Below are 24,823 nucleotides of genomic sequence, written 5' to 3'. Positions count from 1 at the left end.
TTTGGGAGGTGCTGCCGAAGAAGCCTTGGCGAATTGCTGTCGTGCATCTTGTAGATGGTACACACTGCAGCCATGTTATGCCGGTGGTGGAGGGAGTGAATGTTTAAGGTGGTAGATGGGGCACCAATCAAGCGGGCTGCTTTGTCCTGGATGGTGTCGAGCTTCTTGAGTGTTGTTGGAGCTGCACTCATCCAGGCAAGCGGAGAGTATTCCATCACACTCCTTGCTTGTGTCTTGTAGATGCTGAAAAGGCTTTGGGGAGTCAGGAGGCGAGACAATCGCCACAAAATACCTAGCCTCTGACCTGCTCTTGTGGCTGCATTATTTATGTGGCTGGTCCAGTTAAGTTTCTGGTCAATGGTGACCCCCAGGATGTTGATGGTGGGGGATTCGGTAATGGTAATGCCATTGAATGTCACGGGGCGGTGGTTAGACTCTCGCTTGTTGGAGATGGTCATTGCCTGGTCAAATGCTTCCTTGATGTCAAGGGCAGTCACTCTAACCTCACCTCTGGAATTCAGCTCCTTTGTCCATGTTTGGACCCAAGGCTGTAATGAGGTCTGGCGCTGAGTGGTCCTGGCAGAACCGAAACTGAGCATCAGTGAGTAAGTGCAGCTTGGTAGCACTGTCAATGACACCTTTTCAGCTCTGCTGATGATTGAGCGTAGACTAATGGGGTGGTAACTGGCCTAATTGGATTTGTCCTGCTTTTTGTGGACAGGACATACCTGGGCAGTTTTCCACATTGTTGGGTAGATGCCAGTGTTGTAGCTGTACTTGAACAGCTTGACTAGAGGCGCGGCTAGTTCTGGAGCACAAGTCTTCAGCACAACAGCCGGGATGTTGTCAGAGCCCATAGCCTTTCCTGTATCCAGTGTGCTCAGCCGTAGAGTGAATCGAATTGGCTGAAGACTGGCTTCTGTGATGGTGGGACCTCTGGCGGAGGCCGATATGGATCATGCATTCGGCACTTCTGGCTGAAGATGGATGCAAATGCTTCAGCCTTGTCTTTTGCACTCGTGCTGGGCTCCACCATCATTGAGGATGGGAATATTCAGGGAGCCTCCTCTTCCCATTAGTTGTTTAATTGTCCACCACCATTCGCCACAATCTTTAGCTAAGTGCCAGTGGATGATCTTGCGCATACTGCTCCCGCGGTCTCCTCCATCATAGATGCTGGTGTCTAGTTTATGCTGTTCACCCCATGTGATTTTAAGATGTGGCTGGAGTGGAGTGGAAACAGTTGAAGGGTGTGGGTGCTGACAATCTCCAGACTGGTATGCTAAAGACCTGCACATCAAAACGAGCTATTTCAGTTCGGCTAGGGCATTGGCATCTAGCCAGCAATGTGGAATATTGCATAGGTATGTCCTCGAAAGCATGCACACGTGTAGCTTTCAAAAGCTCTTATAATAATTTGTCTGTGACTACACAAACCACTCTGGGTACAGGTATATTGAGTATAAGTCGTCGTCGTACGTGTCTTCACACTGTTCCCTTTGGGGAACTGTATGAAGTGGTGGAAGGATTTCTGGCCACGATTAACGCTCCTTCCGTGACCGTAACCATCTTCGTACCAGTCATTAGGGTGGTTAGTCCTATGGCGGGAGGGTTTTACAGGCTCCCACAACCCATATGAGTGAGGGGGGGGGGGGCACCCACACCCACGGACACAAGTATCCCGCTGGATGTCAACCCAGAATTTAGAGCCGGAACTCCGACTCCACTTGCCGGGACTGTCTGGAGCGGGGTTCGAAACCCTACGCCTTCTGGCCCAGCGGCGGGGATGCTACCGCTACGCCAAAGGCCCACTCCGAGTATAAGTAAAACAGGTTTATTAAGCATTAAACATCCAGTACAAAGAAGTAATACTTAACAAGAAGATAGTCACAGTCTGTTCGTTCGAACCCTGGGGTTCCTTCTGAGTGACTGGCAGTCTCCTGATATGTCTTGCTGTGTTCTGTTGACTGAAGCTCGCTTCTCTGGGTTCTTGCTGTGTTCCGTTGACCTGAAGCTTCTCAAACTCTGGTTATGTGGTGTGCTACTTTCGGTGTTCAAAACCTGTATCTTTATACCCTTTTTTCTCTTGTTTTGCCTACGTGGCAGTAATTAACCCTCTGACACCTGGTAAATGTTTTGCTTCCCTCGTTAGCCATCTTATGACCTTGTTAATCCCACTAGGTCTTTCTCTGTGCATAACAAAGGGCCCTTATCTTTAGATGTTCACTTTTCACAGACCATTTCTCAAGATGTTGTCTAAACAGTCTGTCCATCCTATAGCTGTACCAATGAGGGATGTTTCCAACTCCTATCTCTCTCTGGTTCTTGTCTCTTTAAGCATAATATTACCGAATTCCTCATCTCCACCAGTCTCCATAGACTTAGCACTACATTCCATTACTTCAGTAATTAAAAACACAAGTTTTTTTAGTCAGGTTGGCATAATTTCCCATCCTGCTTTGCTCTCAGCCATTTGCCATTTTATACAGGCTTTTAGGTTTTTAATAACAATTTCACATTTTTAGTTATATAAAAATGGTTATAGAATCTTAATGTTTACTAAATCCTACAGGTACACCTCTATCCTACAGATCCCTACCTTGAGGGCGAGGCATTTGCCGACCCCTCAAAACTAAAATCTTACATATGGGTTTGTCTTCCCACGTTTATGTAACTCTAAAATATTCTGGGCTGTAATCATATTTAAACGCTATCGGGTTTCGTGCATTAGGTTTTTAAGGTAGCAGGTGTATAGTAGTAAGCATGTTAGTACATGGGAAATTATTCTAATCCAAGGAGGGATTTCCATATTTGTTCCTACATCCCACCAGTGTGTCCGGACCTTGATATCTGGAATCTCCTCGGCTATGGCTTTATTCCCCTGCACCGTTGTATTATAATGGCGTTGGGAGGTGCTCACTTGATTTATTAGTTCGGTTAATGCTTCAGGTAGCTCATCCGAATTTAGTGACATAATCTTCTAGATTTATTTTTAAATCATCTTCCACTGTTAGCCATGTGAGGCTATTGCGAGGAGAATTCTTCCTCCTATTACCGTCGTCTTTGTAGGTGTAATACAGTAGGTCCCTGGGGTTATTGAACATTCAAGTGTTCCGTGACTAAGAGTTTTCTAAGGTGGTAAGACAATACTTTACTTTCCTTCTCGTACATAGGCTGTTCTAGTCCTTACATCTGAGGGGCCTGTCACTTCCATAGTACAGTTTAACCTTTCTTTATTCCAACCATATCCACAGGTGTCCTTTGAATGGTCGTATAAACTGTATGGGCAAACAAGAGCATCCTCATTTGTACTGCATTCTTGTAGGTTTGGTTCAATCCATGTTAGTTTTGCTAACTGTACTAACCATTGTGGTGCCGTGAGAAATTGGTTAATAGTATTTCCTTTTACTACTATATATTCTCTATTCTAAATATGGGGTTGGGCCTGGTTCGATTCATTAGACTAGGAAGTATTAACCTTTGACTCCCTACCTCGTGGCATTCGTGTTTGACAGGGTGAATCCTAATTAAACTCCTGATCTTACATAATTCTTTATTGTAATAACTGGACAGCCCTGACAGATGTTTGTTAGTGACCCATGTGGGGAGATGTCCCTTATTGATGCTCTGAATGAACAAACTAGGGAAAACAATCAGCCAATTCCTGTACATAATGCATACGTCATTATGGGCTGCTTTTGATCCGAGGCATTTTTGTTTTCTCTAATCAGATCATTAATTCTTTTGGCATGGTCCTCCTATCTCGTGTCTGATATTCCGCAGGTGTATGGCCATTACCTGATCTTCCCTTAGCTCCTCACTTACTATGTTGTTTTTCTTACTGAGTACCTCCTTCAATTTTTCCCCTTGCCGTTTGTAATTGTTTCTGTAAATCTGCAGAGTCCATTGAGTTAATTACCAATGTTACTGTGTTGAAACCTGTAAGCCCATCATTTATCAATCCTCTTCTCCGCCTACTCTTTCCCTGGCTGTCCTCTTGAGTGGTACTAAGCTCATGGTGGAAAGCCCCTTCTGTTTTCTCTATGCTTGTCGACAAAGTCACCTTTTCCCAGTATTGGCTAAAAACCTGCTGCAGTATTCTTTGAGTTAATTGTGCTGTTTTGTTAGGGCACCACTTTGGTAGTATTAGTTCTGTTAAATTGAGGATAACAGGGGCTACTTCCGGTATTACTTGATACACTGCTTTATAGGTAGGGATAATTACAAGATCATTCCCAGGTCCCGGTTTTAAATGGGGACATTGTTTCTCGAGTACTCCCTCTTGGGGCTCTGAATGGTTTGTTTTCTCATAGGGTGTGCGTCCAACGCTATAGAAATACCTATCTTCCCTTACACATCCAGTTACCGCATTTTTGAATTCTACTATGCTGCTATCTTTATTCTCGGGATCCCTATAATTTCCCCAACGTTTAAAGGTTGTCATAAAGGGTTTATTCTCTGCCGAGGTGAGCTTTTTATCATCTCTGGGAATATCATTTCCTGCTGAGGTACTCTATATCATATTCGGGGATAGGCCAATCATCATCCTGATTTTTAAAGCCCATGATAATATTTGACCCAATACAAGAATACTGGCCGGTATGTTTCTTCCACCACCGAGGTCAGCATAATTGTACATATTCCTTACTTTCTGAAGCTACTGGGCCCTGGTTTGATTCTTGTACCTGTCCCAGATTCCATTATTTTCCTTCCGGAATTTCCACACATTTGGGCCTTTGCTGTCCCTTATCCTGCACCTGATACATACACCATACCCTTTTATTTCCCAACTATACACCTTTCCTTGTAGTGTACCACAACCCATCACGTTATATTTTTTGTACTGTTTCTGATCCAAACCGAAACCCCCCCCCCCAGTATGTCTTCAGATGAACCATTATGGTTCTTTGATTGTTTATGTCCGCCAACAATTTGAAGTTCCATTCCATAGATGGGGAGTGGGGTGCATTCGCCTCCTTCGTCCGGTGTACAGATGTTAATGGTAATGTCAAAGGTTTTTGTTACCTCCGTAGAGCTCGCTGCACATCCAATCATCAATATCCATATACAGAGCCACATCTTTGATCTGTGGGTAGACCAGAATGTAACATTGAAAGGATAATTACTAGTCCTATCCCCTTTAGGGCTACCCCAGATCAGGCGTATTCCTCAGACGTTCACTTTCAACTAAAGTTTGAGGTAGCCGAATCCTAAAGATGCTTAATTGGGTCTAAAGGTCCGGACTATCTCTCCCTAAAGGAAAGGAACAACCTGAAAATGTTACCGTCCTCCAGATAGCACTTTTAATAAGTTTAGCTAGACTAAGGTTCCGGATATTATGAGGGTCTGGAAAACTCTCAGAGTTCTGCAACTCCTCACCAAAGAGTGTACAGAGATTGAGTTTGCGAGTTTGATAGAGTATTATGTGAGACAATTCTAAAAATATATAGATTTATTAAAGAACCGACATATAATTTACAGTTGGTGAGTCAATCGCAACGTTAACAGTTCCAAAAGAATTCTATCAGAGAACCTACTCTCAAATCTTAACTTCGCTACAGTTTTACAGTTCTTAGTTTTATGCAGGATATCCACCAAAATCAAATACAGTACCTTTGATCCCCGAGGTACAAAGAGTTGGAGACTTACAGAGCTAGCTGTGAAGCCGAGAATCGCTTTGCCCCTTCAAGCGAGTCTATTATCCCATTTGAGAGTTCAATATTTATACCCTTTTTCCAGTGGTATTTCCTTTAAGGTTTTCTGCTGATGTAAGCTAATTATCTCTAGTCACTTTTCTGCTGACCCTTGCAGTTCTTAGTCACCTCAGCTGGTAGTACTACAGAACTATGTCTCTTTAGGTGTTCTAAGTTTACCATAAAAAACGATGTAACTGCAGGTGTGTTTTACTTGGTCATTTTCATGAAGGCTTGTTACTTTTATGTGCTTTACGCGGTGTAAATTAAAACACCTTGTACCGGGTAACTGTTGTCTTGTTCCCAAAGATTCAGACTTCAGGAGCCTTTAACCTTCTGTTTCAATAAGGTTATTGATTCAGTGTCAACAACTTATCTTATCTCAATAGCCAGAATGCTATCGCAGCTTTGTCATCGTTGGGTTTCTAGATTTCCAGACCCGGTTTCATGTTTTAATAAGGCCAGAATTTTTTCATCGAATGGTGTATTTTTCTGAATAGGTTATTTGGCTTATTCCTTCACAACATCTTAATTCTTAACAACAAGTTTTCATCTGATTAATATGGAACCATTTCAGTTTAGGTTCTCCCTTTGGACCATATGGAACATTCAGTAGATACGCAGCCTGTCCATTTTAACTCGAATGAGTTTTTTTGCAGAGAAATTTTGTAACATTACTCTGTCTCCAACATCATACGCAAATGATTTTACCCTCTTATAATAGCGCTTGATTTGTTCACGCGATTTGCCTGTGTTAATGGCCCTAGCCTGTTTCACCTCGTCCATATGATCTATCAAGGTTTGTAACCATTTTTGGCTACAGGGTTGTAACTTTAATGGTGTATTATTCCCCAATGTTATGTGTCCTGGTATCTGCATTTGTCTCCCTGTCATAGCCTCATATGGACTTACCCTCGTAGTCCTGTGTGGGGTAGAACGTATTGCCATTAAACATAAGGGCAACATATTAGTCCACTGAGTGGGGTGTTCTGTACACAGCTTCTGCAGCAGTTTTTAGAGTTCGATTGTCCCTCTCCACAATCCTTGATGATTGTGGATGGTGCGCAATGTGCAATTTATATTTTATCTGTAACATTTCTTGTAGGGTTGTGAAAACTGCCCCTGTAAAGTATGGACCCTGATCACTATCCACTTGTAGTGGTAATCCCCACCTACAGAACACCTCACTCAGGAGAATTCGGGCAACAGTGCGCGCTTTATTGTTTCTTGTGGGAAACGCCTCGATCCATTTAGCGAACTGATCAATTACAACGAGCGCATATTCATAGGTACCCTTGGATTTTGTTAGCGGACCAATAAAGTCAATCTGTAGGTGTGTCCATGGTCCCTCGGGAGGGGGTTGTGACCTAAGTAAGGCGCGATTAGAACATGAAGGAGGGTTTGTTTGTAGGCATGGCAGGCAGTGATTAACATATTGCTCCACATGCTGCTCCATTTCAGGCCACCAGCAAACAGGTAATAACTTCTGTAGTGTAGTGGCCATTGAGCAATGTCCCGCTGTAGGGTGAGAGTGGAAGAGGGCCAGAATTTCTTCCTTTAATTGGGGAGGAATACAAACTACTAAGTCTCCCTCTTTATTCCTGACCATTAGCAGGGGAGGGTTTTTATCTGCACTATGTTGTACTACAGTTGAGTCTGCCCATGGGGTGGTTGCTGGTAGTGGGCGTCCTTGTTCATGCCAGGCTATTACTTGTGCATAGGGAGCACGTGAATCCTGTAGGGCCAAAAGATCAATGGTTTTGACTTTGGAAACCGCTCCCACTACGGGTGTTTTGAGTGTCATTCATCACCCACCAAGGTAATGGATTGCCATTGTCGGCAGCCTCTTTAGCAAGGCGATCGGCTGCTTGGTTACCTCGGGAGTGAGGGGATGAATCTTTCAGATGGGCTGCTACCTTCCCCACATGACAAGGGGCGACTCGCTCCTGGAGCACTTTCCATAGCTTACAGAGGAGACCAGAATGTAATAAAGATTTACCATCTGATGAGCAAAACTCATTTGTATGATATAGGGGAAGGGTCATGACTGCATTGCAGACATAGCTGCTATCGGACCAGATATTCGTTTCATCCGTAGTTGTGTAGTGTGCAGCGAGAATTATAGCAATTAGTTCTGCTTGTTGGGAGGAGTGGGTGGGAACCTGGAATCCCACTGACCAATCTGGAGTGTCCATATCAATGAGGGCACATCCAGTTCTAGGATGGCCGTCTACATAGTATGATGATCCGTCTACGTACACATTTCGAGCTCCAGGTACAGCATTCGCCTTTACCGGGTTTGGTTCCATATCTAGTACTGGTAATGGACACTGGTGTGGGCTTCCCTCATAGATGAGCATAAGGGGTAACAGTGTAGCTCATTTAGGAGTAATGTCCAGGTCTCGCTGTAACAATTCAAGTGTCCATTTACTGATTCGCTGAGAGGACACCTTAGTCTGTCTTGGTTTTAGCAGCAGATTAAGGGGCATGTGTGGTGAATGCAAAATCACTTTCTGTAGTCCGGTGATGTAAGTAAAATGATTGACTGCCCAAAATGTGGCCAACAGGTGGCGTGCACACGCTGAGAATGTGCTTTCTATCCCTTGTAAGATACGTGAGGCGTACGCGATGGGACGTAGTGTCTTGCTGATTGCTTGGTTCTGACTTAACGGCAGTTAGGCTGATAGGGGTGGAGCCTAGATGGAAGGGCTGACTGTTCCGGGGAAATGAGAGCAGTAGCCTGCATCATGGCTTGTTTCAAGGCACTAACTGCAGCAGTATGGTGGTTTTTCCATACGGATTGTACTTCTTCCGCATCGCCCTTTAAAAGATCATACAAAGGTTTAGCCAAGTCTGCAAAGTTCAGAATAAAATTTCGCTGATATCCAACCAAGCCTAAAAAGGATCGCAGTGCGGTCTTTGAAACTGGCAGTGGAAGTCTCTGAATAGTCTCTCTACCTTTTTGATGGTCTGGACTGAGGCCAGTCACTGAAATCTTTACTCCCAGAAAGGTAACCTTATCTTTTGCCAGCTGAGCCTTTTTTGGATTTATTTTCAGCCCTGTATTCTGCACTAACCCTGTCAACTCATCTAGAAGTTTTAGGTGTTCTTGCATTGTTTCAGTAGCCAGGAGCAGGTCGTCAACGTACTGTAGAAGGGCTGATGGTTTAGAGAAGGCTTTAACTGCTCGTGCCATATATTAATGAAAGATTGATGGCAGTGTAGCCCTGCCCTTCAAACGTGAAAGCAAATTTGTATTGGTCCTCCTGAGCAACTGGAATACTCCAAAAAACCATTCGCTATGTCTAGGGTAGAGAAGACAGTGGCCTTGGGGGGGGTATGGATGTCAATAGCGAAGGGGCTTGACTAACAGTTGGACTCTGACGTGGGGAAGCTTTGTTTAGGGCTCGCTAATCACTAAGCCTCCAGGATTCATCTGGCTTCCTAACCAGCCATGCAGGGGAATTAGTGGTAAACGAACCTTTGCGTAGTACTCCCTGCTCTTCTAATGAGACAATGACTTCGCAAATATGGAATACTTTCCTGGGGAATTGGGTATTGTTTACATGCGTGATGGGATGGCCCATTAATTCGCATTTCCACTTCCATTCTCCCGCAGTCGTGTTTAGATTTAGCAAGGGCTGCTACATGTTTAGCCACTAAGGAGTTAACAGCAGGCCGGGAATGTGTCGGCAGCGCGATCTGCTCAGGCTTCTTTATAGCAAACACCGAGTGGGCATCTGAAATTTGCACTATGTTTCCCGGTTTAGATTCAATCCATAAACAGTTCTGATTGTAATCTATAATGGCTGTCATTCCCCTTAGGGTATCATTCCCAAGTAGTCCCATTCTATTTGTCATACACATGTACAATGGATCGGTAATTTTTACGGGGAAGGCCTCGAGGGAAATACGAAGTTCTTCCCCGGATATATCGGTGCTTGTGCACTGGTGACTCCTGTTCTGACAAAGCTACTTTTGCCTATTTCAAGTTGGCGTTCGGAGTCTGGGGAATGCAGGATTGTAACAGATGACCCAGTGTCCATTAGCATAGTCTGCTGTCGGCCCCCAGGCAGCAAAGCTGAGACCACTGGTCGACCATGGCCATCTCGTCTGAACCCCACTTCAGACCAGGCCGATGGGGCTGGACCCCGTCATTGTGGGCCGTTGAGTTGTTGTGGCAATGGTGGGGGCGGGAATAGCATAGAAAACATAGAAGATAAAAGCAGGAGTAGGCCATTTGGCCCCTCGAGCCTGCTCCGCCATTTAATGAGATCATGGCTGATCATCCAAATTCAGTACCCTGTCCATGCTTTCTCCCCATATCCCTTGATCCATTTAGCCTTCAAGAACTCCTTCTTGAATATATTTAATGAATTAGCCTCAACTGCCTTCTGTGGTAGAGAATTCCACAGGTTCACCACTCTCTGGATATTCCTCCTTATCTCTGTCCTAAATGGCTTAGCCCTTATCCTTAGACTGTGACCCCTGGTTCTGGACTCCTCCGCCATCGGGAACATCCTTCCTGCATCTAGTCATGTTAGAATTTTATAAGTTTCAATGAGATCTCCTCTCATTCTTCTGAACTCCAGCGAATATAAGCCCAATCGACCCAATCTCTCCTCCTATGTCATTTCTGCCATCCCAGGTATCAGTCTGGTGAATCTTCGCTGCACTCCCTCCATGGCAAGAACATCCTTCCACAGATAAGGTGACCAAAACTGCACACAATACTCAAGGTGTGGTCTCACCAAGGTCCTGTACAACTGCAGCAAGACATCCTTGCTCCTGTACTCTAATCCTCTTGCTATGAAGGCCAACATACCATTTGCCTTCTTTACCACCTGTTGCACCTGCATGCTTACCTTCAGCGACTGGTGCACAAGGACACCCAGGTCTCGTTGCACTGCCCCTTCTCCCAATCTATTGCCGTTCAGATAACCTGCCTTCCTGTTTTTGCCACCAAAGTGGATAACCTCATATTTATCCACATTATACTACATCTGCCATGCATCTGACCAATCACCCAACCTGTCCAAATCATACTGGAGTTTCTCGGCATTCTCCTCACAGCACACACATACAGCCAGCTTTGTGTCATCTGCAAACTTGGAGATATTACATCTAGTTCCCTCGTCTAGATCATTAATATATGTGAATAGCTGGGGTCCTAGCACAGATCCCTACAGTACCCTACTAGTCACTGCCTGCCACTTGGGAAAAAGACCTGTTTATTCCAACTCTTTGCTTCCTGTCTGCCAACCAGTTCTCTATCCAAGTCAGTACCTTACCCCCAATCCCATGTGCTTTAACTTTACACGTTAATCTCTTATGCAGGACTTTATCAAAATATATAACTAGCTCATAGTTGGGGCCACAGGGCACTCTGACATCTGGATCCCTGCAAGTGTCTGCATCATACATGACATTCTCTCAATACATGAGTCCATGGCGTCTAGCCTACTATCCGCTGGATGGGGTGATCGGGACAGACCATTTCGCAGGTAATTATTGTTATTCCTCCCACTGACGCTGGAGAGGCCAAGGGGTCCCTCAACTACATTCACTGGCGTTTCTATTGTTGGTGCCTGGACCTGAGTTTTAGCGCAGGCCCATGCAGAATTAGCATCTGTTAAAATGTCTGTCGATTGCGAGTTGTGGCCGACAGTGTGCCCTAAGGCTGCTCGCAGTGAGGTCTGAATATTCTTTAAGTATATTATCTTAAATGCTGCCTCATTCTTCCCGTTTAAGACATTATCATTCGGGCGTGCCTGCATCATCTCAAACAGCGTACAACTGATCCCCGAATACAGCAGTGGTCTCATGAGGCCCTTCTTAGGTCTGGTTTAATTTCTGGACCAAATCAATAGTATCCAAGCCTAGAGCTGTTTGTGTGTATGTGATTAAATTATTCAGGGTGTTTCCCCACATTAAAGGCTAGGAATGGGAGACTGGTCCGGAGTCAAGTCAGACATTATAACATTTTTCATGTCACTGTCCTCAAAATTATGGTGGTAATTCCGGAATGCCACTATACGTTGCCTTAGCTCTATAGGGCATGTTCGTGGGTTAACTGGTCCGAATTGTTGGATGCATGCTTGTAGTTCTGCATAATTCAGGGGCTGGGGCCATTCATAAGTGCCTGCCCACAGCATTCCCGGGGGGGCCTGTGGTACTGCTTGTGTTCCTTCACCCTCAGCTGGTGGCACGTTAGGAATCACCTGGGTGTGGGTCAGAACATTAACCGGGGCTTTAACAGGTGCAGGCTCGTCCACTGAGGTTTTTATGATCTTGTTATTGGCATAGGCTGGGGGTCTCTCAGCCAAGTTGATGGTGGTATACGAGACGGGGGCCTCTCGGGAAGGGGATATCAAGGGAGAACATAGCTCTCCGCTTAACCCCTCGCATTGTTGATCGTAACTCCCGGGGGGGTCTAGTCCCTTGACTGCCGCTATTACAGCCTGTTGTTTACCCAACTGTTTCTCTAATTGTTGTATAGTATTCTGACATTGCCGGTGGTCCAACTCCCTGTGGGGGGGGCTGAAGAGCCTCTCGGGGCTCCTCGTGAATCATTTAATTGGCTGATCAGACTGTCATTAGGCTACTTGGCTTTTAGCCTCCAAGATTCTGCATTGCAGCGCTGCCGTGAACTGTGTTAATACTCTGTTGCTGCATTATTGCTGTTGAAGCACTGACCTGTCACCTGAAGAACTTCATTCTTATTTTTTAACTCTACAGCTTCTTTCTCCCATTTTGACTTCTCGCCCAATAACGTTAGATTCTCATGTATAAGCCGTAGTTTGTCTTTTTCTAATTTATCCTGATCATCTTCCATCTCTAGGAAGGTTTCTTTATCTTCTACACAATACACTGCCGCATAAGCCATTAGGTGCGCTGCCCTATCTGGCTTCCATCTCATCTCCTTAACTTGTTTTTCAATGAACGCAACAACGTCCTCGAAAGATACTTTCACATCCTTTGTTAGACATTCTACTATTAACCTCTGCAACTGTGCATCCTCACACTTCTTCATTAATTTTGCTTTAAAGTGTATTAAAAAATTCTCACTCGACATTCTTACTGTATGTGAAAGAGACACTATCTGTTAGATAACCTAACCTTCCACAAGGACTGTAATGTATACAACATTTAAGGGACTACTTTGTTTTGCGGATGTACATCCTTAGTTGCAAGCGTATATAACAGACGCGTATTGATTTGTATAGTCAGTGCTGAAGTTCCAGTTACCCAGTAAAGATCACTTGAAGTTACTCTCAGTCCCTGCTGCTTTATTATTTTATGTAGTTGTGTATAGCGGTACAAACACAACAAATTGGTGACGAGAATTATGAACCTACGTCTTCCTATTCTGGCATCGCATCCAGAGGACACCGAAATGTGGAAGAAAGGAGCGAGAAGGTAGAGAAAACGGAGCACGCTTGCTAAGCTAGGCAGGGGATACGTAAGTCAAGTGAAAAGTGCACAGGACTTGCATGACGCTAGCTAACTAGTAAAGAAAAACGGGTTTGGAAAAAAAAAATGGCGATGATTGGCATGATTGCAGCATTTGATAGCAGCATTGAAGACTGGGCAACTTACATTGAAAGAGTGGAGTTGTACTGTGAGGTTAACGGAGTGGAGGTAGAAAAGAAAGCCACTGTTTTGCTGAGTGTTATGGGCGCGAAGACATCTGGGCTGCTATGTAGTTTCTTAACCCCTGAAAAGCCAGCAAACAAAACATTCAAACAAATAGTGGACACACTCCAAGGCCATTTAAGCCCCAAACCACTGCTCATAGCTGAAAGATTTAAATTCCATAAACGGAACCAGAGCAAAAATGAAAGCATTTCTGAATATTTGGCAAAGTTGCGCAAATTATCAGAACATTGCCAATTTGGAGTGGGCTTATCAGACGCATTGAGGGACAGATTTGTGTGTGGCATGCAAAGTGAAAGCACACAAAAGAAGCTCCTGTCTGAAAAAGACCTCACATTGGAGAAGGCTGAGTATTGCAATATCAATGGAAGCAGCAGCACGTGGCGCTTTAGAAATTCAACAAAAATCCCTGGAATATTCAACTAATAAAATGTCACTGAAACAAGAAAAGAAGTGCTGTCGCTGTGGCAAAATGTCACATGACCACAATGACTGTTGGTTTAAAGATAAAGACTGCAGACGAGGGCACCTTGAAAGAGTCTGCAAAGCAAATAAGAAGCCGAAAACTGAAACAATACAGAGTAACAAAAAGGTACATCAAATGACTGAAAACAAGAAACCTTTCAAAGATAGATACAAGAAGGTACACTACGTGACTGGAGACAGTTCAGATAAAGAAAAAAGTGACACAGACTCGGAGGAAGAGGATCTGGCTTGTCTAAAACTACACAGTGTGAAAGAGACAGGTGATCACAATAATATGGGTTACTCCAGAAGTGGCAGGAGTTAGGCTGAAAATGGAGTTGGACACAGGCTCAGCTTTAACAGTGATCTCTGTACATGACTACAAACGACTGTTTTCATACATACTGCTAAGACCAACTAAAGTACTGTTAAAGACATACACAGGACAAAGAGTGTGCCCCAAAGGTAAAATAAAAGTGAAAATGACAGTGACATACAAAGAAAAAAAAATACCGCAATTGAACCTCTATGTAGTGGAAAATGGAGGACCACCATTACTGGGATGCGAATGGCTCAGGAAAATACAGTTAGATTGGCACACCATCCAAGCACTGTTTATGTCAGCAAAGGAGGACAGCAACGCCACTCCTGAGAGACTGTCACAAATACTCTCTGACTCTCAGGAAGTGTTCAAGAAGGGAATAGGAACACTTAAGGGCATGAAAGCAAAAATTAAGATTGAGGAGAACGCAAATCCAAAGTTCCACAAGGCCAGACCAGTGCCTTATGCAATTCACCCTTCAGTAGCAGAGCTGGAGAACTTGGAGCAGTTAGGGGTCCTGTCCAAGGTGGATTGGAGTGAATGGGCCACACCTATAGTTCCAGTGATGAAGAAAACCTCCAGCACAAAACCAGGAAAGCCAAGAAAAGTGTGCATCTGCGGAGACTTTAAAGTGACTGTTAACCCAGTCCTCCACACAGTACAGTACCCATTGCCTCGCATTGAGGACATCTTTGCTTCCCTGTCAAGAGGGGAATGCTTCACAAAGATTGACTTGGCCCAGGCCTATCTCCAAATGGAAATTGATGATGCATCAAAGGTACCTGACAATAAATACGCACAAAGGCCTTTACTAGTACAATCGGCTGGTATTCGGAATAGCATCAGCTCCTGCAATCTGGCAAAGGGCAATGGACCAAGTCCTGCAGGGGATCCCAGGTACTCGGTGTTATCTTGATGACATCATCATTACTGGCAAGAATGACAACGACCACCTTTCCAAACTCGAACAGGTGCTCATCAGGTTACGGGAGTATGGGCTCCGAGCGAACCGAGACAAGTGTGAGTTTTTCAAAAAGGAAATCTCATACTGTGGACATGTGATTGACAAGGACGGTTTACACAAGTCTCCAGACAAGACTGAAGCTGTGATTAATGCACCAACACCTGAAAATGTATCTCAGTTGAGATCATATCTTGGACTGGTGAACTACTATCACAAGTTCTTGCCCAACCTATCCACAGTGTTACATCCACTAAATGCACTGCTACAGACAGGACCACAATGGAAGTGGAGCGACAGCTGTGAACAAGCTTTTCAAGAGAGTAAAAGACTCATTACTTCAGAAGAGGTGCTAGCTCACTTTGACCCATCCTTACCTATTCGACTGGCATGTGATGCTTCACCCCATGACATTGGTGCCGTGTTGTCACAAGTTCCCAGACAGCTCAGAAAGACCAATAGCCTTTGCCTCAAGATCATTGACTACAGCTGAACGCAATTATGCACAGATTGACCGAGAGGCCCTCAGCCTTGTGTGGGGAGTCAAGAAATTCAGCCACTACTTGTATGGTCAACTGTTTACACTGTTAACTGACCACCAGCCCCTCATTTCAATCTTCAACCCAAGGAAGGCGTTCCAGTGATGATGGCACAACAGCTACAGCGATGGTCACTCTTCCTAGGGGCTCACTTGTATGACATTGAATACAAGGGGACCAAGCAACATGGCAACGCCGATGGTTTGTCACGTTTACCACTGCTGACCTCCGAGAACTACAACAGTTGACTCAGCAGAGGTATTTCACACAACAATAGATGAACAGCTACCAGTGACAAACTCCCTCATTGAAAGAGAAACACGCAATGACCCTACATTGTCAAAAGCTTATGACATCACTGTGAAGGGATGGCCAGTGCATGGTGACTCATTGTTTCCAGCATTCTCAGCTAGGAGGGAGCAGTTATCAGTGTGTCGGGGAACACTGATGTGCGGCTCACGAGTTGCGATTCCTCCCAAGCTTCGTAACCGAGTGCTAGATGAACTGCATGAAGGCCACTTGGGTATGGTAAAGATGAAAAGCCTTGCCCGTGGATACATGGGGTGGCTGGGAATTGACAAACAGATCGAGGACCTGACAAAGAGCTGCTCAGGATGTCAAAAGGTCCAGAATGCACCACCACAAGCCCCTCTCCATCCATGGGAATGGCCCTCATCACCATGGCAACGTGTACACATCGACTTTGTTGGACCGTTCATGGACTCCATGTTCTTGATTGCAGTCGATGCACATTCCAAATGGCCCGAGGTTATTAAAATGAAATTAACCACATCTGAAAAGACCATTTCAGTTCTGAGGACCATGTTCGCTAGAAATGGCCTACCAGAACAAATCTGCACAGACAATGGACGACAATTTGTCTCTGATGCATTCCAAGGGTTCATGAGGAAAAATGGAATCAAGCACTACACATCTGCCCTGTACCATCCAGCTACAAATGGCTTGGCAGAAAGATTCGTACAGACTTTCAAGAAGGCCATCAAAGCAATGTACAGCGAGAATCTACCACTGCAACACAAGATAGACAATTTCCTCTTGGCTTATCGGAACGCAGTACACGCAGCCACTAATCCGACTCCAGCGATGATGTTTCTGAACAGGAACCTGAGATCTCGCATGGACCTTAAACCGAATGTACGTCGTGATGTAGAGAACAAACAGTTCAAACATTTGAATGCTAAGCCAACAAGAAGCTTCAGTGTGGGACAGTCAGTTCTTGCTCGTACAATATCCACAAGAGAGGGACCACTGATGTATACAGTGGATGTGGGAGAGAACGTTTTGAGACGTCATGTGGACCAAATTCTGGATGTTCAGGTGGAAAACGCCCCTATACCTCGCCCAGACTCACCTGACATAGAAACAGACACTCCTGATTCATCAGCACCAGCCTCATCCACAGCTGAGAGCTCTACCTGTGCTGATAGCTCACCTGATGCAACTGTACCTGTATAGTCTCATTCCCCAAAGCAAGAGAGTCTGGAGAGACGTGAGGCAGAGGAGGCCACCCCAGAGACTTGACTTGTAAAAGGGCTGTTGACAAAATAAAATGTTATGTTGGAAATTGAATTTTGTTACTTTTAAGAAAACAAAAAGGTTACTGTAAAGACAGGCTCTGTATGTTAATTATAGAAATTTTGCGTTAATATACTATTAAACTAAAGGGGGAGAAGTGTAATGTATACAACATTTAAGGGACTACTTTGTTTTGCGGATGTACATCCTTAGTTGCGAGCGTATATAACAGACGTGTATCGATTTGTATAGTCAGTGCCGAAGTTCCAGTTACCCAGTAAAGATCACTTGAAGTTACACTCAGTCTCTGCTGCTTTATTATTTTATGTAGTTGTGTATAGCGGTACAAACACAACAAGGACCTTCATTGGTCAAACGAAAATCCAAGTGCCTGCCTTATGCACAATAGACCTGGTTTCAGTTAATAGTCGAGCCTCACGTTGGGCGCCAATTTGTAGCTTTCAAAAGCTCTTATAATAATTTGTCCGTGACTACACAAACCACTGTGGGTACCGGTATATTGAGTATAAGTAAAACAGGTTTATTAAGCATTAAACATCCAGTACAAAGAAGTAATACTGAACAAGAAGATAGTCAGTCTGTTCGTTCGAACCCCGGCGTTCCTTCCGAGTGACTGGCAGTCTCCCGATGTGTCTTGCTGTGTTCTGTTGACTGAAGCTCGCTTCTCTGGGTTCTTGCTGTGTCTGTTGACTGAAGCTTCTCAAACTCTGGTTACGTGGTGCGCTACTTTCGATGTTCAAAACCTGTATCTTTATACCCTTTTTCCCCTCATTTTGCCTATGTGGCAGTAATTAACCCTCTGACACCTGGTAAATGTCTCGCTTTCCTTGTTAGCCATCTTATGACCTTGTTAATCCCACTAGGTCTTTCTCTGCATAACAAAGGGCCCTTATCTTTAGATGTTCACTTTTCACAGACCATTTCTCAAGATGTTGTCTAAACAGTCTGTCCATCCTATAGCTGTACCAATGAGGGATGTCTCCAACTCCTATCTCTCTCTCTCTCTGGTTCTTATCTCTTTAAGCATAATACAGTATTACCGAATTCCTCGTCTCCATAGACTTAGCACTACATTCCATTACTTCAGTAATTAAAAAGTTTTTTTTTTAGTCAAGTTGGCATAATTTCCCATCCTGCTTTGCTCTTAGCCATTTGCCATTTTATACAGGCTTTTAGGTTTTTAATATACAATTTCACATTATAGTTATATAAAAATGGTTATAGAATCTTAATGTTTACTAAATCCTACAGGTACACCTCTATTCTACACACGCAAGTAAGATGTTGTTGTCGGGCATTAGTGTATTTTTGACCCCCACCGATATACCATGGAGCAGCATGAGTTTCCTATGTGGATTCCTACTTTTGCAATCTTGATGGAGGAGAAAGAAGAGTGAGGCAACATCAAAGATGAGGACAACTTGCTTATAAGGCCCTGAGACTGTACCTTCACTTTAATTCACTGAGGAGGTCTTTGAGAATCTATACTATGTTCAGCACAATGACCTGCAGTCACAATCAAGTGCCTCAACAGTCCAGCCAATGGCTGTCCAAGCCAGTACAGCTCTCAATTTTTATGCTGCTGGTCATGGACCTCTGCAACATCCAGGCCAGCATTCAGCAGGAGACCTAGGGAATTCATCCATTTTGTGTTGAGTCCATGGCAGAAGCTTCACTGTTCTTTAGTTCTCTCCTTGCTGGTTTCTCAAGTTCAAGGGGCAATAAATGTTGCCCATATTGCATTGTGTACTCCTACTGGGCTCCTTTTTAAATTTCCTCAATAGAAAGAGATTCCACTGTATGACCAGCTATATAAAATACTATGTCACTGCCAAATATGCAGGGGTTTGTCATGGCAGTTGAGGTCAATTCATTAAATATACTCAAGAAGGAGTTAGATATATTTCTTAAAGCTAAAGGGATATGGGGAGAAGGCAGGGACAGGGCACTGAATTTGGATGATCAGCCATGATCTCATTGAATGGCGGAGCAGGCTCGAGGGGCCGAATGGCCTACTCCTGTTCCTATCTTCTATGTTTCTATGAGGAATTCTAACCTCTCAGCCCTATTCAGGGAAGAAAGTGAAATTTTGGGGTGGCTTCTGAGGGACTCAGTGTATCTCTTGCTTCCATGGCATATGACTGCACTTCAACTGCCAAACTGGACCTGATGGCCTACATCCTAGGTTTTTAAAAGAAGTAACGACAGGAAACTCTCTTTACCGGCACCTAAATAACCGGAAATCTCTCTTAACCGGCAAAATTCAAGAGTAGGTTCAAGTAAGTTTTACTTCATGTTAGTGGCCGTGTAACCGGGGTTCCTGCACCTGTTGCCATGCAAAAGGGATGCCTGGATCTGTGGCCATGTACGGCTCTCGTACCTTAGTAAGTATATCTCTCTGTAAACCGGACTTTTTGATCAACCGGCACCACGCCGGTCCCGTCAGCGCCGGATAAAAGAGTTTCCTGTACAGAGATAGCGGTGTTGGTTTTGATCTTCCAGAATTCCCTAGATTTTAGAGGCGTCCCTGTGGATTGGAAGGTAGCATATCTAAACCCGCTTTCCAAGAAAGAAGGGAAGAGAGAAAACAGGGATCTATAGACCACTTAGCCTGACATCAGTAGTAGGAAAAATGCTAGAATCTGTTATTAGGGACGTGGTAACAGGGCACTTGGAAAATAATAGTGTCAGCTGTGGCTCAGTTGGTAGCGCTCCTGAGTCAGAAGGTTGTGGGTTCAAGTCCCACTCCAGAGACTTGAGCACAAAAATCTAGGCTTGATACCCCAGTGCAGTACTGAGGGAGTGCTGCATTGTCTGAAGTGCCGTCTTTCGATGAGATGTTAAACCAAAACCCATCTGCTCTCTTGGGTGGACGTAAAAGATCCCATGGCACTGTTCAAAGGAGAGCAGGGAAGTTACCCCCAGTGTCCTGGCCAATATTTATCTGTCAATCACCATCACTAAAAAAAAAAAAACAACAAATTATCTGGTCATTATCACATTGCTGTTTGTGGGAGTTTTCTGTGCATAAATTGGCTGTTGCGTTTCCCACATTGCAACAGTGACTACACTTCAAAAGCACTTCATTAACTGTAAAGTGCTTTGAGATGTCCTGAAAGGTGCTATATAAATGCAAGTTCTTTCCTGTCAGAGAGCTGCATTACCAGCAACAATCTCCTGCAGAACAATGACATGGCTACATTGTAAATTGGAAAGTTTAACGCAGGGTTTTTTTTAATTGGAGGGCGCTTTGGGACCAGTTTCAAATGTTTTCATTTTCACACCTAGCATGTACATGGTATAAAACAACCTCGGGTTTATTTTCTGTACTACCAGCCATCTCTTTAAACCTTTCTGCTCTGCTCCTTCCACCTTCACCTCTAACAACTAGCATGATTAGCTCATGGTCTTTATCACCAAGGTATTTCATTTGTTCAAGCCACTCTGCTGCTTCTGCCCCCTTCCCCTTACCCACCAAGCCAAACATTATCTGAGGCCCTATTCTAGCCTAGCCCTGAACTCCTCCTATCTTTCACGTTTCCTCCAGCAACGCTTTGGGAAGACTGAAGCCATTGGCCCAGAAATTCGGGTCTCCATGGGTGAGTACGCACGGGGTACTCGCCCATAAGCCCAATGGAAGTGCCGGTTTCCTGCATGCACTGTGCATGTGCGGGAAACCGGCACTTCCGTTCCCCTGAAAGAAGGGGTTCAGAGTTCAAACGCGTGCACAGGAGAGGCTGCGTGTGCGCATCGAACTTACGTTTTTTTTGCAGGTTTTCCTGGGAGGCTAAGTCTCCAGAAGTTACACATATAAAAAGCAGTCGCAAGGCCTGCTTTTTACAAGGTAAGTGGTGAATTAATTAAAATTAAAACATTTTTTACACGGGTTTATTATTTGAAAATACTTTAAAGCAAGGTAAGTTTATTTTTAGCCCCGTTAAAAAAAATTAAATTATTTTTTTCAAAAATTTAAATTGTTTAAAATAGTTATTTCATGTAATTTATAGTTTATTTAAAAAATGTGATGTTTTTTTAAAATTTATTTGAAGATTTAGTGATGTTTTAGGGCTTGTAGTATTTATAAGTTGACAGCCCTTCCTGTCAAACGTATGAATGAAGCATTCCCTGCTCCGATTGGCTCCCCATGGCCCACGTGATCCCAGGGGATGCATCGAACTAACTGCGCCCCTGGGATACGCAAGCACTGCGCGCTGGCAGTTGGAGGAGGCCCAGGATCAGAATTCCACGGGGGACCCACAGCTCAACGGCCGGCACGCAAGGTAAGTGCAGGTCGGGGGCTTACACCCGCGGGAAGCCCTCAACCCGAATTTCTAGGCCACTGTCTTTACCCTTGATACGAACTCCATCCTGCTCGGGCTTTTTGGAGCCTCGGCATCCTATTCGACCTTGAGCTGAGATTCCAACTACATATCTTCTCCATCACAAAGATTGCTTATTTCCACCTCTGCCATCACTTGCCTCCGCCTGTACTTCAGCCCATCTGCTGCTGAAGCCCTTTGTCACTTCCAGAGGTGGTTTTTTCCAATGCTCTCTTGGCCACCTTTGCATCCTCCACCTTCTAAACTTCAGATTATCAAAAACTCTGATGCCCTTATCCAATCCTGCACCACATCCTGCTGTCGGATCACCCATGACCTTGCTGTTCATTGGTTCCCAGTTTCACAGTGCCTCAAATGTAAAATTTTTATCCTAGTATTTAAATACTTTAATTAGTCTTGCCCTTGGCCATTTCTAAACTTTTCAGCACAGCACTTTACCATTTCTCCCCTCCCTCCACCCCAATTCTTTTTTTTTACCTCTGGCCTCGGGTGCACCCCCACCCCACCCCCAATCTCTCCACTATTGGCACCGTGCTTTCAGCCAAATGGGTCCCATGTCCTGGAATTTCCTCCCTAAACTCCTCCGCTTCATCACATCTTTCTCCTTTAAGACCTTTTAAAGCCACCTCCTTTAACCAAGCTTTTGGTCACCCTTTTGTTTTGGCTCGTGTCATTTTTTTCTTGAATACACTTTTGTGAAGAACTTTAGGATGTTTTTTCTACATTAAACCTCTATAAATCCAAGTTTTTGGCAATAACAAAGAGTGAAATAAGTTTAATTTTCATTTGTGGGATACACATGAAATCTATTTGAATCAACCCCACCCAAGAATAGCCCATTTTGAAATTATTGCACTGAAACTGCCTGACCTACTGAGTGTTTCCAGAATTTTCTATTTTTCCAGCATCTGCAGTATTTTGCTTTTTCAAATATTTCTTGCTTGCTTATCATTTGTGTTATCAATTTTAATACCTGTATTTCAGGCCTGAAAGATGCAATATCAAAGGACAATGAGAAAGAAAAAAAGGTCACTAAATCTACAAAGGACAATGAGAATGAGAAAAGCAAGAGTTCAAAACATAATTCACCACCTCAGCCCAAGGCTGAGAGAGAACCAAGTCACAGGTAACATCTGAATGAAATTTGTAACACTGTTGATGCAGAGAAGAGCTTGACATTGATGGTGTCGTAAAGGGCTAAAGCATCCTGTGACATACATTGTTCAGACTGACCAATGTCTAGTCACTTGGTGCATTTAAGCTCTCATCTGTCTATATATTTATAATAGGTTTATGGACCTGTGGAAAATGAGTAGCTCTGTATTCTCTCCTTTTTTCTCTCTCTCTCTCTCTCTCTCTCTCTCTCTCTCTCTCTCTCTCTCTCATTGGGCATTTAATGTACACCATAACTAATAGCTCAGGGGTTGCATCTTTTAATGTATTCATTGTCAAACCTTCTAGCTTGTGCATTGTGTACAGTTAGGTCTACAGTTGTATAAATATCAGATCTATTAAGTGATGCGTTGATACAATAACTAAGTGAATTGCATTTTAAAATTACTTGGTTAAATTTAAATGCCAGAGTTGGGGGGGGGGGGGGCGGGGAAATGTGGATGGCTGTCAACTTAATGCTTATTTTTCTTTCGGGTCCCCCTCAGACGCTCTGGAAAATGATACAAATCTGTAAAGCGGCCACTTGTCTACGCATAATGTTCCTGGCCAAAAGCTGGAGGAACTAATTGGGAATTATCCTCCATAAAATGGTCACCTTTGTATTCTATAATATATGGCCAATTAATTCCCTTTATCGGATGGTCAGGACTCAATCGCTGGAGTCTTTCTGATTTTACTCAAATCCTGTTACTAATTGTTTTGTGCTGATAGATCAACTGAAGTTCTCTGAACCTTGTTTTCATGCTGGGTATGAGTCGGTGGCTACTGATTTATGGATATGCCACTCCTCCCGTTGTATAGTCTTCAATTAAAGGCCTGCCATAAAGACTTCTCCACCAGAGAAACGAAGTGATCATTTAGCATTCCAATCATTGCTTGTGTACACCTATAGTGTGGAGCATGAAATCACAGGCAGCCTGCTTTGGAAGTTTAAACCAGGATTTGTGTTCCCCTTCTCATTTCTTTCCTCCTTTTTTAAAAAAAAAGAAATAAAAATGTGTTTGTAGGAAACGCAGGAATAATGTGGCAGAAAATGACCTGAACAAAAAGCACAAGGAAGACACCTCGAAGATGCAAATAAACAAGGAAGTAAAAATTGAGCAAAGGGTAAGTCGTGGTAAAAATTTTGCTTGCTGGTCTTTTTTTTTCATCAACAACAACAACAACTTGTATTTACATAGCGCCTTTAACGTAGGTTGAGCGATTATAATGGGTGCTCAAATGGGCAGAATTAGAGGAGCGCAGATATCTCGGGTGGGGGTTGTGGGGCTAGAGGAGATTACAGAGATAGGAAGGGGCAAGGCCTTGGAGGGATTTGAAAACAAGCATGAGAATTTTGAAATCGAGACGTTGCTTAACCGGGAGCCAATGTAGGTCAGCAAGCACGGGTCATTGAACAGGACTTGGTGTGAGTTAGGACATGGGCAGCCAAGTTTTGGATGACCTCAAATTTACGGAGGGTAGAATGTGGGAGGCCAGTCAGGAGTGCATTGGAATAGTCAAGACTACAGGTAACAAAGGCATGGATGAGGGTTTCAGCAGCGGATGAGCTGAGGCAAGGGTGGAGACAGGCGATGTTACGGAGGTGGAAATAGGCATTCTTAGTTATGCTGCGGATATGTGGTCGGAAGCTCATTTCCGGGTCAAATATGACACCAAGGTTGCGAACAGTCTGGTTCAGCCTCAGACCGATGTTAGGGAGAGGGATGGAGTCAGTGGCTAGGGAACGGAGTTTGTGGCGGGGACTGAAAGCAATGGCTTCGGCCTTCCCAATATTTAATTGGAGAAATCCCCAGGGCCTGATAATCTACATCCCAGGGTACTTAAGGAAGTGGCCCTAGAAATAGTAGATGCATTGCTGGTCATCTTCCAGAACTCGATAGACTCTGGAACGGTACCCATGGATTGGCGGGTAGCTAATGTTACCCCATTATTCAAAAAAGGTGGTAGAGAAAAGGCGGGGAATTATAGACCGGTAAGCTTGACGTCGGTAGTGGGGAAAATGCTAGAGTCCATTATAAAAGATGTAATAGCAGAGCACTTGGAAAGCAGTGACTGGATCGGACAAAGTCAACATGGATTTACAAAAGGTAAATCATGCTTGACTAATCTACTGG

The 24,823-nt window shown here is 44.0% G+C and overlaps 1 protein-coding gene across 3 annotated transcripts in view; it reads left to right on the top strand.

Annotated features, from left to right (window-relative positions):
• LOC147114649 (DNA topoisomerase 1-like) overlaps window positions 1-24,823 on the top strand; it is a 183,914-nt gene that overhangs the window by 16,513 nt on the left and 142,578 nt on the right. For all 3 annotated transcript variants that reach the window (XM_085992493.1, XM_085992495.1, XM_085992494.1), the window contains exons 3-4: window positions 22,518-22,659; window positions 23,714-23,813. In XM_085992493.1, coding sequence (XP_085848619.1) covers window positions 22,518-22,659; window positions 23,714-23,813 — 242 coding nt within the window. The remainder of the gene's footprint in view (window positions 1-22,517; window positions 22,660-23,713; window positions 23,814-24,823) is intronic.

This window comes from Somniosus microcephalus, chromosome 7 (assembly GCF_052327205.1).
Source record: "Somniosus microcephalus isolate GS21.2 chromosome 7, FLI_Smic_1.0, whole genome shotgun sequence".
NCBI lineage: Eukaryota > Metazoa > Chordata > Chondrichthyes > Squaliformes > Somniosidae > Somniosus > Somniosus microcephalus.
This window is presented reverse-complemented; position numbering and strand designations above follow the sequence as displayed.